Source organism: Eretmochelys imbricata, chromosome 1 (genome assembly GCF_965152235.1).
Source record: "Eretmochelys imbricata isolate rEreImb1 chromosome 1, rEreImb1.hap1, whole genome shotgun sequence".
In the NCBI taxonomy this organism is placed as follows: domain Eukaryota; kingdom Metazoa; phylum Chordata; order Testudines; family Cheloniidae; genus Eretmochelys; species Eretmochelys imbricata.
This window is the reverse complement of record NC_135572.1, coordinates 269,209,458-269,224,939: the sequence shown is the minus strand read 5'-3', so window position 1 is coordinate 269,224,939 and position 15,482 is coordinate 269,209,458. Positions and strand designations below refer to the sequence as shown.

The following is a 15,482-nucleotide window of genomic DNA, read 5'->3' as shown; positions in this document are numbered from 1 at the left end:
ACAGAAGACAGATGTGGGTTCTGCATGTCCTACAACTTGGAGTGTTGTAACAGGGCTCCCTGACAGCCGTAGCACAGAGGTAGCAATTCTCAGCCTTGAGTTTGTGATTGTCCCAAGCCTGCCTTCACTCCTATCTTCAGCAGAAGCGGCCATAAGCAGCTTTGTCTGACTGCTTTTTCTCCAGCTACCTACCCCACTTGAAGCTATCCCACATTTGGTGCTGCTTTTTCAGCGAAGCAAGTCTGGGATGCACAAGACCAGCTGTACGAGTGGAGGTGAATGTGGAAGAAAGGTATTTTGTCCCCAGGGATTTAACCTACACCCAGAAGATGGAATAGCTGATCACCATCACAACTGGGCAGCGGGGAGAGAACTGGGGACCTTCCACTTTTGCTCCTTAACTAATAGAGAATCAGTGCTGGCTGTGGGACCAGGGCAAACAAGCCCTTGGAAACAGCTGCTTACAGAAGAGTCACAGGAATACTGCATTAGCAGAGAGCTCCCACAGCCCCTGTTAGTGGTGCTTGACATGCCCCAAGAAAGGGGTAGTGTGCCAGTTTGAGTTAACTAGGACATTAGTTACAGCAGTAAAGGCAGTGATGGTAAAAGGCAGCCTCCCTCCCCTCACGACCTAAGGGATAGGCTATAACCACAGCCTGAAGTGCAAGTGGAGTGGGATTTTTAACTAAAGGCCATTTTCCCACTCTAGTTCTACAGAACAGCTAAGCAGTGCTCAGTGGGGAAGGGGAAGGGAGGGACCATGCATTGGTCACAAAGCCACAAAAACAATCCCACAACCAATTATGGGGTTTTTGCAATTCTTATCCTCTCCGTTCCATTTTTCTTGCCCATCGCACAGCAAGCTGTTGGTTACTACATCAGAACACGCACACCACTGAACTGACGCACAGGCCTGAAGATTCCAATGCTTCTGTATTAAAGTGCAATGCAAAAGATATTACAAACATTGATAGTGGAACATTTTTATTTCCAGAAAGTTAGAGAATCTTTGACTCAGATTAAAAAGGCTTCTTAGAAAAGGAAGTTCCTCCCTTGCAGATGGCTGCTACGCGGAGGAAGGTCAGGCAGCTACAGGAATACACACAGGTTGTGTGAGCTTTGCTTGTACAATAGCCTAGCACGTAGGGAGCAAAGGGGGAAAAAACAGTCCCTACCCCTGAGTGAGAACCGGGTGGGGAGTGGCTGAGCAGGCCCTACACTGGGAGTCAGAGGTTCTCCACTAGACAAGTGTGATTCTCTTTGGAGAACAAGTTTGCAGGGCATCAGTTCCTAAGGGAGAATAGAAGGTCCCAGCTGAGTTGCTCTATTCTCAGTAACAGCTGAGGGTTAGCAGTAACATCTACATTACAAAAAATACTGGTTATTGATGGTGAACGGGCACCGCCTCACCACAAGGGGATGCCACGCAAGCAGTAAAGAGCCATCCAGTTACCCTACCTGCATTGAAGAAACAAACCCACCCCACCCACCGAGATTCTCTTCCTCACCCCCACTACTGTTCAGATGCCAGCACATTCACGCCAGCATGGCTTTAGTTGCATGTGGAGGGAAGACAGACCGCTCTCCCATCTCCACCCACCCCCCAGTGCTTTCTAGCAAAGCTAGCCCGGGGTATGAGGCTCCTCAGCAGGCAGAGCAATAGTTTCTGATCCCATCCCTATGGTGAGGTTATGCTCTCCTTGGTGAAACGTGCTGTCAGAGTAGAATACCCTAATACTTCTCACTCACCCGCACCTGCAGCGTGGCTGCTGCTGCACAGAGGGGCCAGTTTCTAGGAGAATGAAAGGAAGACTTGGATTAATTCCCACTCCCATTTGCTCAGAGCTCTGTAGCCCAGATTCCACTCCCCTCCACCCAGTCCCAATTTGCTTTTCTACTGCCCATCTACACGGAGATGCTGCTTTTAGAAAGCCACTGCCTATTTCCAGGTTAGACGCACGAGTTTCTCCCAAGTCTTTCATCGGCCGCCTGCATCAGGTGGCCACAAAGTCTGGCTTTCACTGCACTGAAGAGACCTGCTAACACATCCCCCTCTCCTCAAAAGTACATTTACAATACAGAAGAGAAGCTTCTCGCAACAGAGTGGAGGAGGAAGAACCAGGCATCCTTGGATGTCGGCACACCCCAGCAAGTGGGGCATCTCGCCTCTTCCAGCCATCACCCGTTTTGAGAGAGGCAGGTTTCCTGGGAAAGGAGACAGGTGCATACGCGGGGCTTTGCAGTGTCCAAGGCAGGTGTAAAACTGCAGCTGTGTTAGCTCTTCTTGCCTGCAGGGCCAGTGATTTAGCCAAAGCCAGTTCATACTTCCCTTGCTGCTGCTGCTGCTGAGTTAGCATTGTACTTGGCCTCTCCACACTGAAGCCCACACTGCAAAATGCTTAACTAGGCTGAGTGTGTCTCAGGAGTCTTCCCAGGTTACAGTGTGGCCCAGTACAATGAAGCTTACATGACACAAGCCTCCAGCACTTCACTCGATTCCTTAAAAAGGGAACAGCACCAATGAAAAATGTAACGTGCTCCTCCTTTATACCAACATGGGGAAACCCAGCAGCCCATTGCCTCTTTCCTTCTCACTTACTGTTGCCTCAGAGGAAGTTTAAAACCACTCTCTCAAACCATTTTACTTCATTCAAAAAAATCAAGAAGCTGTAATGTTGTATTCCTACATTACTGATGTGCTTTCTCTGCTGGCCTAAGACTTCAGCCCCCACCCCCAAACTCATGGCAAAAGCCTCGGAGGGACAGCGCTCTGGCCCTGGGATGTAAAGCAATCAGGCAAGAAAACACTGCTGCTTCTGCTGTTCTACTTGTATGGTCATGCTCAATGTTTAAAGAGGGCAGGTGTTACGTCGCCCAATGCTATGTCTATTATATACACGCATGGAAGCCTAGAGATACACTGAATGAGGGGGTGGTGGTGAGGACAGAAGTGTCTTTGGGTAGAAGGAACGTGAGCAGTTGGTGAGTGGGTTCCTTCCGTTAGTTGTTCTTTTTCTCAGCAGGAGGTGCATAAGGAGGCGGCTGGTCCTGCAAAGTGAGAAAGGATCAGTCACCACGTCTGTTTTATCTATAATCAGCAGCGTTGTGTGTAGCCGTTCAGCTTTCCGAGCATTCCCAGGCTTAGCTTAATGCACCAAACCTTTGCCTTCGGCTACAGCTTGAGAGTTACTGAGCGGACAGTGACAGGCATGAGGCCTGTATGTTAGGCTACAGCTACCCATAGCCATATCTTCCCAGTTTCAGTTACGTCCCAGAACCTCTGCCAGTTCCCACAATGCTTCAAATGAGGCACCACACACAAAAAAAAGATGAACACAAAAAAGCGTCCCTTTAAAAGCCCATCAGAACGTGTGTATTTCAGAAACAGCAGCACTGTGACTGGACGTTGTTTTAATCCTCATCTTCCTCTCACCCTCCCCAGTCACTCTGTGGTTCCTGTAGCAGTTGGTTAGGACAGATCTTGTCTGTCTCCCCTAGCCTAGAACAGTCTAAACCTGCATTACCCCTTCCCTTTAAGTTCCTAAATCTGGCTACCCCCATTCTTGCAGAAGCTGAGAACTATATATTGTTTCTGTATAGGAACAACTTTCATGAAGGTCTTAGAGTTCCCTCCCTTCTTGATCAGAAAAATACTAAGACGGATTCCAGGAACAGTGACTGAATATTTTGAGGAGCCTTCTTTGTAGGAAAGAGTGGATAGACCATTTCTAAATAGCATGGTAAAACAAAGTGACTGTAAACCTCCTGCTTTGGGGAACCAATTGCCTGTGCGGGGTCAGGAAGAAAAGAGACCTAGACCCATCTTAGTTCAACTGATCTGGTGCATGTGGGTGGGTCCACTCTCCTCTTGAGGATCAAGCACTGCCCACAGCTAGACTAGATGGGCAAACAGCCTGCTTGGATACACCCAGAAGCAGGATACTAGACTTGGTGTGATGTGGCACGGCATGGGCTATGCACTGTGACTTCAGCATCTGCTGCAGTAAGATGACAAGCTGCCCAGGATTCAGCTGTAGCAGCTGAACAGCGAGTGCGTTAGCTCCTCTTACCCCTTTGCTCTCCAGCCCAGACAGACAACTCAACCAGTTGCTTACCATAGGCATATAGACATTGTGGGGATTGGCTGGGTTGTAATAGGCACTCGAAGCCGCTTCTGCTGCTTTACTGCCACCTACAGAGTAAGGCCAAAAAGCAAAAACAGTCTTCCTAAGTGCTTTACAAATAGCAAATTCAGCTTCCCAGCCCCCCACCTAACAGAGAGAGCATACCTATTTTTCAGATGGGGAAAACAGAGTCCTAGACAAGTTAACTGGCTTTTCTAAGGTCACAAAATAGGTCTGTAGCAGAGCAGAGAATGGAACCCACATCTCCCAGCTGTGCTTAAACCACCAGACAATGCTTCCCTGTTAACAGATATCCTGGGCTTTACAGCTCTCTGGGAGTAAGATAAGTCTCCCTTCACATCAGCTAGGTCACACTTGATTTTAGCCTTAAGATAGCCACAGTTCCACATAGTTGTTCCACAACTATGCTGGGGTTATTAGCCAGGCATAATGCTACACTATAAAATGAACTGATAGTATCTGGCAGCAGTTTGACCTATACCTGTGGTCATCAATGCGGACCACCTGTTCCAAAAGGATCCCCAGGTAACACTTTCAGTAGAGTCTCCTTCCTGCTCTAGCAGGTGGCTTCTGTGCCATACCTTTTAACACAGCTTTCTTAAGCAGACTCTAGAGACAAGAGGTGCCAAGAGGACCAGCTTGCAACATCAGAGCCAGCTCTCTTAGTTTTACTTTGGGCCTGCTCATGAGAGCAAGGGACTTGCTCATGCTGGACAGAACCAGTACAGTGCTGGGAACTGCCATGTCATCTTCCCCCACCCACCGCAAACTGCCTAGAAATGGGCAACTCAAAGAGCCTGTAACGAGAGAAATTCCATCATTCACATCTGCACCAGGAACAATCCCTTTTGGAACTGCAGCGAGAGTCCCTCCCGCTCCCTTACCTGGCATTCCGGGCTCCACCCAGGCTGTAGGGGCTGTGGGGGCTGAAGGTCCTGCGGTAGGAGGGCCAGGGTAGGGGGGAGGAGGAGCCATATACAGGGGGTTCATGTCAGGAGGAGGTGGGTACATGCCTGTAGAAAGGAGAGAGATTCACACAGTGCTTTAAGTAATTCCTGTGGGACATAGCGCAGGCCTAGTTTACAGGCCTGTTGCTTCTGTCCAGAGTGGATACACACAAGTCAAGGCAAGCCATCCAAGCTTAAACAGCAGCAGCTCCTCAGCAGGATTTTATATGGCTGTAGCACCTTTGATCCCAGAGGGCTTTGCAGGCAACAATCACTCCCCGAATTTTCCAGCCATTCTCTGCCAGAAGGTGTTACCCAGCTTAGGATGTTGTATCCTTTATTTCCTGTCCCACTGGATCTCTAGGGAGACACAACAATACTCAAGCTGGATTTTACCAGGACACCCCAGCCCTTGCAAGGAAGTGCTTCAGTGACCCAGAGGAGTCAGGGCCCTTATAAGACTAACAGTTCTGCTCAGAGAGAATGGACTGCTGCAATACAAGTCATCCCCCAGCTATGTTGGGGTCTTGTGTTCTTTACTCTGACACGGTCCTTTACAGCTCCCAGTACAGACAGCACACGCACTCTGCCTCTCACACAACACTGGTATGTTACAAGATGGTGAAGCCTGTCGGAAGGCTTTACCTGGAGGTGGTGCGTAAGGGTATCCCATGGGTTGCGGAGCTGGTCCATATCCATTCATTGGTGGGGGCACATAAGGGTATGGTCCATTAGCTGGCTGGGGGGCAGGTGAATAACCTCCTGGAGCAGGGGTGTACCCCGTAAAGGCAGGCATATAGCCATAGCCAGTGTTCTGGGCAGGAGCCCCTCTGGAAGCTAAAAAAAACATTAAGTTTAGCAAGTTTGACTCAGCACACTGCCATGCAATTAAAATGGAGCAGCAAAGAAAAGGAAGGAACGGTCATGAATTTAGTTTGATCTGTCACTGCAACAGAGCTATGAGCCACTGAGACCTGGAGTGACTGCTTTGCCTGAAACCCATCTAGTAATAATCTCTTCTTTTCCCATGTTCACACACTGCTGTGGTAATTAGCTTTGCTAGTTTGGACGCTGGGGAGCAGGGTTGGACCCTGAGCTCGGAACAGTTTATGGAGAGGACTCTGATTAACCCTGTTCTGCAAAAATCTGCACAGATACTAGCCACTAAAGCTCCCCAAAACATCTCCACTAAAGAATGTGGTTTCATTTAAAAAAAGGTGGAATAACCCCACACATTTAAGAAGTTTTTCTGATCAGGAAAATCTCTACAAAAAAGTTTTTCCAATTAAAATGAATTTTTTTGTTTAGATTTATCATCAATTTTTGGAAGTTTTTCTCCCTCCACTCTATTTTTAATACACTCTCTCCCCATTGGAGAGGGTTGGGTAAACAGTGTGAGAGTATAGTTCCCCCATACACCACTGCAGTCTCATTTTTTCCTACTTTTTCCACCTGGAAGACAGAGGAGAAAAGATTTAACACAAAAAAAAAAAAAAAAAAAAAAGAATAGGGGGATCATTCCAAGAATTGGGAATATTAAGTTTTTCAGTTTCCAAAAACCAAAGCATTAAGACCAACAATAGGGTGTAGAATGAAGACAAAAGTTCTCATGGAAAAGTCAATCTTTTTTGATTGAGAAGTTTAGAAGGGTTATTCGCTCTGCTCACCCCAAGAAGTTTACTGCAGCAAAAGTTAGTTAACCAACTCTTCTAGCTAAAGAATAGTCAAGCCTCTGAAGGTTACTTACCATTAGTGGCAACTCTGAACATCAACTGTCCAAACTCAATGGCTCCTCCACTGTTGAAGGTCATTTTAAAGGAAGCCTGCCCTTCCCAACCCCCTAAAAGGGAAAGTGCGAAATACAAATGAAACCATTAAAATACTCTAAAAGATTAACACCAAGAAACTAGTTTGAATTTGAATACAGATTATTAGTTGATTTGTTTCCTAGAAGCCCCCAACTTAAACAAGAGACCAAACAGGGTTTGGACAACTGCTGCAGACCTGCCAGCAGGAAGGCACCACCAGCTTTCTTCGCACTGGTCACTCAGCCCACTTGTATACAAGATAAATCTCAGGGAAATGAGGAGAAGGTTTGTCTGGGAATTTCCTTATTTTTTAAAAGGAGAGTCTAAAACATGGACATGTAAAGGTTGCTGTAGATCTAGATTTTCTGCTAGTAGGCTAAGAGAGAATCCAATTACAAATACGACATAGAAAGGACACATTTTATTCAGCGGGAGCCTGCCCACTGAATGGGAGTCCTTCCACCAAACTAAATGGACTTTGAATCAGGGCCTGAAACTCAAGCCAGGATTGGGATCAAATATTCCATCAGCAGACTCTTTACCCTCTTTGAAGCATAGAAGCTTAGATAAAGATTAAAAAGTTTTAGGCCTAACAGGAGTTTCTAGAAACTCATTAGCAAATGCTAAGACTCCAAGATAAATCACCCAAACTGTACAAAAAGGCAGGTTTCCTTATTGGAGGACAAGTGGATAAACAAAATTGGGAGTTTTTAAAGCAAGTTGTCAGACGGGAGATCAAAGTTTGAGTTTTAAAATGAAAAGCCCAGGTTCCAAAATCCCTTGTCTGATTAACTTCTTCCAAGAAAAGTTGTCAGGAGAGACTATGAGAAGTTTGGGGGTTTTCTGCACATTGTTAGAGGAGGAAAAAAAACCCATCAGGCATATAAATTGAAAGGAAGTGGCTGGTTCCACAACACACTTAGAAACACTGCATTGCTCAAATTTTATTCTTTCCTGTTGTCTTATCAGTAATAGTTTGGTAGTTAAGCTTGGGCAAGTTACCCAACGAATCAGCAACCCACCTTTATACTTCCCATCATGAAGCAACACCCCTAGCCAACAAGAAAGGCTGGGATAGAGAGAAAGGATTTAAAGAAGTGACACAAACGAACTGGCATAGTAAAAAAGGCATCCAAGATCGCTACAGTGTACGTGCAGAATAGATTATGCAGAAAGCTCTAGCTATTCAAGAGCCAGAGTGACCCAGATATGAGTCACCACTACTACAGCAGAATCTCCACAAAGAGTGATTTTATTGCCAGGGAAAGGTGAAGAAAGGTCTGCTTATCTCCAGAGACACATGCTCACTTTGTACAGTCATGAATAGCAGCCAAGAAGATCAGCATTTGAAGTTGGTGAACCCATCACCCACCTACCCTCTCCACCTCCCTCTCAAGCTGAGCCTACGAAGCAACTAACACACGCAGAAATTTAAAGATCAAGCAATTTTCTTATAACATTTGGATCATAGTTACAAGTTTATACTGGACAAAAATATCCACTATGAGGCTTTTTTTGGCTTTCCACTAAACTTAGGACATGCCTATGTGAGGAAACTGACTGGCATATTTCACTATTACTATGCCGGTCAATTTCTCATGTGGACAAGCCCCGGGTTACAAATTCAGCAGAAGGGAAAAAGTACTTGGGAAACTCAGTTAAGCCTGCTTGGAGCTGCAACACATTAACACATACCTCCTGCCTCAGCCTGGATCACGCCTTTGATGTAATTGGCAGAGAAGACAGGCTGCTCGATGGAGCACCCTTTCACCAAGTAGAATGGCATCATGAAGGACATCAGGGGGTCCTTGCCTTTAGACACAAAGATCATCTGCAAGATAGAGGGACATTTTAAAGCTGTTAATTTACAGTCAGTCTTTATACCTAGAGTGAAAGAGGCTGTTTCAGAAGTGTTCAAACCAGACACTGCTTTAACAAGCTGGTAAAGAGAAACTAAAGCTCTGGAACAATTATACATGCAAGTTCCTATTCTACAGCTACATAGCAGTTTTCATCCCGAGAAATCCAAAACAAAGTTATCCTATATGTATGGCTCACGCACCTGAAACGTGTGCAACTTCCATGGTAGCGTTCAGTTGACACCATGTAAATTAAGAAATATTTTCTCCCTTTAAAACCTCAAATTACTGCACTATTTTTGTGACACAGTATGCAGCACTGTGGCTTGAAGCTCCATTGCACTGAAGTGGACCAGAAGTTCTGGACTGCTTAGACGTGTGGTCTTTCTGCCCAAATCTAACAGCCTGTTTGAATAGTAACTTAGCAGTTACTATGATCATTCTTAAATAAGGAAAGCCAGAGGCAGGGGATAGAAGAGCAGTGCCCTGGCCTAACATTCCCCCTCTCATTAAAAAGGTCTAATGTCACAGGCTACGTATAACTCACTGCTGCGTACAGAAAAGCTACTACATTGAATCTTACACAGCTATTACAGCCTTCCAGGATCTAACTCATTTGCGCGTCCAGGGCTTTGGCAGATTCAGTGCAGCAGCTCTCGTTAAAGCTAAAGTCAAAACAGGACACTCAAACCAGATGAGCAGTGGCCGTCTACAGACGTACAAACCAAAAGCTGTGAATTCAGACCAGCTTAGTTCGTTTGGTGACTGTCTCTAGAGCAGCACCGGCTAAGTGAAGAATTCTAGAGTGCTGCTGCACCTGAAGACTGGATACAGTCCAAAGGGATGAGGAATACTTGTGGGCATGCAAAATTTTGCATGGGCCACCTCATAAGCCACAGAACTGAACACAGGAAAGATTTACGGTCCGTCCTTCAAGCCAGTACAGAACTGACCCTTTTAGGAGGTTCTCCAGGGCTTTCCTAGTCCAGGTTTTTGGACTACACTGAACAGTTTCCCCTAGTCCTTTGTACGTTCACTCATCAAAACACTTGCAGAAGCATCACAGCCCCCCTTCAGTAATCCCTGGAACAGCAGGAGAGGGTTTTTTGCCCCCAGCTTTTAGCTTTCAAATGTTTACTAAGAAGAGGTTTCAATCAGGTTGGCCACTGTGCCTGTATGATAAGCCTTAACAGGGCAAAGCCTATGCCCATACAATGTACTCTAGGTCCCGTAAAAATCAACTCCTGTTCCAGTTTAAAAGGCTACATACAGCAGCAGCGAGAATTGAGAAGCCAAGTTAAACAGGGGTTGGTGTTCAGGACAGAGGCTTTGGATGTGCATATGGGGGGTTTCTTGTTTAAACACACACACACACACTCACTCACTCTCCTCCCTGCCCCCCAGCAAGGATTCTGAAGGAGACTTTCAAAGGAAATAGTGGAAACCCCAGCAACTGACACTGAAAACAGGACAATGTAAAAGACACATGAAAACATGCTGTGTAGAGAACAATCTGGAACGGGCCCTAGCTGGGAAAGGAGGCTGTGGAGAAAAGGACAAGCATGACCTGTTTCCACCACTCTCTCCCATCTTGAATTTGTAGCCTCCTCATAAGTAGGAGATTTATCCAGTCATTTACAAGTCTCTGGGACTAGAAGCCTGTGGGAGAACGCTGCAGGCTCAAGACTTACCCTGTAGGGGGTGAGGTATACCATTCCCTTCTTGGTGCCTTTGAAGATTTCAGCCTTGTCAGACACATCTCCGAAGGAAAGCTCCACATCTTTACAATGCTTAAGAATACTGAGGAGGAGGAAGAGACAGAGAGACATCAGGGATGCATAGTATCAAACACAGTCCTAAAGCACATGCAATCAACATACGTTAGTTGGCATGCCAAGGAACAGGTCATTTCCCCGAAGGCTCTGTTCAGATATGGATCCCACCTTCTCTCTCTGCATATGCACGCACCGTTTATGCTACTCTCTCAATAAGTACAACACCAAACCCCACTCTGCCAAGGGAAGCCTCTAGCCTAAGGATAGTTTGCTTCTCCTTGCATTTCCAAAGCCACTTGAGACAGTTGTTGGGGAAACCATTCATTTCTCATTGAAAGAGACCGAGTACAAAAGGTCACAGCACAGAATAAGCACAACGGACCTCAATACTTCTTTCTGGAATAAGCGTGTTGCCTCAGAGCAAGTCCCTGTCTGACTAGTCCAGTATCCATATGTTGATGCTACACAGGAAAGCATAACCCCAATAATGCAACCCCAGTTGTGTCAACTGTACTAAAGAAGATGCTTCTTCATAGCTAAGCTAACTACAGATGCTGTCACTATTTCCTGTAAGTGACCGAGGACTATCAGCAAAGATTAGCGATAAAGAACAATGCATCCAGGGATAGGAGAATTGGGGAAACACTGTTCCTAGTGGTGGGGTTTAAACTTATTCAATGATCTAGAACAGGGAGCCAACATGATAGTCAAGTTTGCTACAAACACTACCCTGTGAACACTAGCAATGACAGGAAATAATATAGAGGGATTTAGGGATAACAAATGTGAGTAGAAGATAAAGTCAGTTTGGGAAAATGTGGGGAAGTGATCCAAAACAGATAGACAATCAAAGAGAAGCAGAAATACTGACAGACTTAGGGAGTGACAAGTTTACAATGTATTATGCCAGAAAAAAAAAGTGCACTGCAATTCTGAGCAGCATACAGAGGCATCATAGATGAGGTGGTTACATATGTATGGCCTCGATGAGACCATATTTCAAATGCTCTATTCAGTTTTAGGGACCCTGTTACAGAAATATGGGTGAATTGGAAAACAGCAAAATTATTGAAAGGGAAAAATTAAAGGGACATGCTTCTGAAGAAAACTACTGAAAGCTAGATAACATTTAGTGGAACTATTTAAGGAGACACAGGATAACAATCCACAAGTACCTGAAAGGCGGAGTTGTCAAGGACGGAGGGAAATTTAGGGTATTACTGAAAATGTAATACTCTAGTCACAGTCCTGCAAGGCTGGGAGGGATAGACTGAATGACCTAATAGGTTCTCTCCAATTCTCAGATGCTATGGGGAGACAGTGCTTCGTAACTAGGGCAATTGCTCATGTCTAATCCAGTTCTGAATCCCACCAAACTTTGCCTCAGCTATATTCTATGGCAGCAAATTTTATAGGTCACTTTTACATTGTGCAAGAATAACTGTCATGTATCCAATTAAAAATGTGTCTTTAATAAAGAGCTTGTTTTAATCATACTTTATACATATGTAGGTAAACCCAGCACTTAATACTTTTAGTATACCAGTGCAGTGGTAATTACATTAAACCTACTGAACAATTTTACCTAGAAGTATAGCACTGCCACAGGAAGGGCTGGCCCCGTAGGGCAAATTGGCTTCACCCCACCTCTGACTAAGCTTTGTCCCAGGTAATGGGTTTGAGGTCAGAGATCAAGTGATATCTAGCAGGTCACCTGGCTCTTAGTTAAGAAGCCAACAAGTAGCAGGTACAGGGAAAGATCTGGAAAGGGGCCAGGGCCTGGTTTATTTAATTTATGTTGGAGTTTTTTTGTTTTGAGACATAACCCCAATCCTGAAGAAGAGAACTGAAATTCTGCTGCTGTTAGGAATTTATATACGGTTCAACAAGATCGCCCAACAGCTAACAAGGAAAACTACAGCCGGTCATATAACATTTGCCAAATACTACTTGACAAGTTTTACAGTTTTGAGCTTAATAATATTACTTATTATTTTTCTGTTATTCACCCATCCTAAGGGTAATTTAGTAATCTAGAAGGCAGTTCTCTTTCCCCCACTACTCCACTCAGTGTCTTGTGCGTGTCCAGGATCTCAGAGCTACCGTCACGCAATTTAAGCAGATTGCTTCCTGACTTGCAGATCAGGCCCAGTGCTAGTAGCAGTACCATCCCGAGACACCTGGTTTGGATTTCACAAGTAAAGTTTCTTCCTGCTACAAGGAGGTGAGGAATTTGCTCTGCTCAGATCCAGCCGCTCCCCCGCCCCATCTTCAGAGACAGCATTTTGCTAGTTCCACCCCCTGCCCTAATTAGTTACTGTTTTGTCACCTACACTGCAAGGGACTGAACTTGTACCCTAATCAGTACCGCCACCAAAGTCAATTACATCTCCCCAACAGGGACAGGCCAACATACAATTGTATTTGAAAGCAGACTGCTCACATACCACAATTTTGCACAGAGGCTGGTGACTTTTCACCAATGATACTGTTTGAAATACTAGAAGTAAACACCAAGCCTGAATAGTGAAACTAGACTAACCAGTTTCATGATTTTTAGCCATGTTTGGTTCCTTTTTCATGCACTAACCCAGTGCAGTTGTTTCAGGTCAGCCAGGGAACCAAACAAGCCCCATGAGTCCACTGTTTTTAAATGGCACAAAATCATTGTATTTGTTTCAAGTTTGGGAAAACTCCCTCTTTTAAAATAAAAGGGGGGGGGGCGCGCTGAATTAGAATGACTATGTGCCTTTAGATTATACCAGAAGACCAGACATTGACCATCAGACAGGGCGCTTTTAGTGCCAAGCCACAGCTTCAAGCTCCGAGAACGTTTCAGATAGCACAGGAAGTACCACCATGGCCACTCTGGCCTACTGGCTCATTCCCAAACTCTGAAACCCTTCAAGGGTTTCAGATTATCCTGGAGGGAAATGGGTTGCAATGGTTGTTCTAGGTCTGAAAGGACCTACTGCCAATGACATCTCTACGAGATAAACAGAAAGATGGAGAGAAAAAACATTCTGTAGCTTGGGAAAGCCCAAGCACAATCAACAGGTGGAATAAACAATCTAATAAAAGGACCATGGGTGCAGCTTAATGTAAAAAATCAGTGTCTGTATAGGTGCTGCTTTATTTTCATGGTTCACCAATTGCGAATAATTGTGCCAAACCTTCATACAGAATCAGACCAGGAAAACACAGGGCTTGTCCAAATCATTCCTCTCCAGCTCCCTATATATGAGGAGCAGTCTAGATGTATCTTTTGGGCTACCAGAAGAGCAGTATTTCTGTATTCTGCTTATGAGGCACCCTAATGAAGCGAGGAGGCCTGGGTGTTTGCCCAAAACAACCCACCACCAAAATCAGATCACAGTCCCATAAGAATACTATGGAATCTTTAATGGATATGAGCAGTCAGAGACTCAGAATTACATCTCATTTGGAAAAAGCAAAATAGGAGCTAGGAAGTCAGTACCTTCTCTATATAACTCAGTTTTTTAAAGCCAGTGCAGATTTGTGGACAGAGAATTATTCAGATCGCAAACTAGAAGTACATTTAATATTTAAAAGTATGTTTATCAGAGTAATTTACTGCAGTCTATTCAGAAAGTGACTACTTCCCTATCTGCAACCTGAGCATATTTAATTCAGACCTCAGCACACACCAAAACCCATGCAGATGCTGCTAATGACCTAGTATTGCACAGTGTTAATGAAAGTGCATGTAAGGCCTTGTGATGTAGCTCAGTCACTAATCTGCTGACAAGCTGCAGCTCATGTGACTTCGGATTCACTCGTATGCATTTCCTCTAGGGTTGTCACGCCCATTACTAGCGAGCAACAGCTTTCAGAACAAACAAACTCCCCTGCTGCCAACTTGGGAGCTGGTCAGAGAGCACAGGGACGCAGAAGTCAAGGAAACACTATGGAGAGAAGAAAAGCCCCTTAAAGAGAGCGGGCTAAAGGAAGCTGGGTTGATCTGGGCAATGACCTAATCAGGGCTCATCTCCCAGGGGCCTCGGGGCAGTTCCCCCAAAGAGCTGGACAGCGCCATAGACGCACCCACCCACCCTCCCCGCCTCAGCCTCCTCTCTGCTCACTGCCGGACACACCTACTTTCCCCACCAACGTGTTAGTTACTCTGAAGCCGGTCACCTCTGGCAGCTGGTTTTAAGAAATGAAATTAGACGCGGATTAATCCGCGACAGCCAGCGTCGCGGGCCGGGCTGCCTCAGCCGGCCCAAAGCGGGAGACCCGGGGCCGCCGCAGCGCCAGCAACGTAAACAAACGAAGGGCCGCAAGGCCTGCGCCGGGGGCGGGCCGGGAGAAGGCCCGGCCCGGGACATCGGATCCTCCCGCCACGGGCCGGGGCCAGTGACCGGACCGGGCGGGCCGCGGCTCGGGGCCGGGCGAAGCGCTCTGCGGGCAGGGCAGGGGCTCGGAGGGGCCGGGCCAGGCCGGGGATCTGGCTCAGCTCGGGCCGGGCCCGCCTCAGCCTCGGAGGGGTCCCCCCCGCGCCCGGTCTCGCGCCCTGGTACCTCTCCCCGGGGGGGGCGATGACCCCGCCGCCCTGCGAGTGGTTCCTGTTCAGCGCCATCTTCCCGGCCAATGGCAGCGAACGCCCCCCTCCCCCCGCCTTATTCCGCGGCCCCGCCCCGTGACCTCATCGCGCACGGCCCCGCCCCGTGACCTCATCGCGCACGGCCCCGGCCGCGAGGGCTCGGGACAGAGGCGGGGCCGGAGGGAGTCGCAGGAGCGGGTAGCGAGAGCGAGCGACAGAAGGGTGGCTGGACAGATGGGGCGGATGATGGACGGGCAGAGCGGGGTTGACAGACAGAAGGACGGAGAGATCAATGGGTGGATGGGCAGACAGAAGGACAGAGGGATGGGTGGATGGACAGACAGGTAGGAGCAGAGGGGCGGGTGGATGGATGGGCGGTGGGGG

The 15,482-nt window shown here is 46.7% G+C and overlaps 1 protein-coding gene across 1 annotated transcript; it reads right to left on the bottom strand.

Moving 5' to 3' along the window:
- Nucleotides 1–914: 914 nt before the first annotated feature.
- Nucleotides 915–15,149, bottom strand: WBP2NL (WBP2 N-terminal like). The gene is made up of 8 exons (XM_077830963.1): nt 15,076–15,149; nt 10,451–10,559; nt 8,596–8,731; nt 6,840–6,932; nt 5,738–5,929; nt 5,030–5,158; nt 4,116–4,192; nt 915–3,048 (listed from the first exon to the last, which is right to left on the bottom strand). Exons 1-8 carry the CDS (start codon nt 15,132–15,134, stop codon nt 3,001–3,003), a joined length of 843 nt encoding a protein of 280 aa, XP_077687089.1. The 5' UTR covers nt 15,135–15,149; the 3' UTR covers nt 915–3,000.
- Nucleotides 15,150–15,482: the final 333 nt, after the last annotated feature.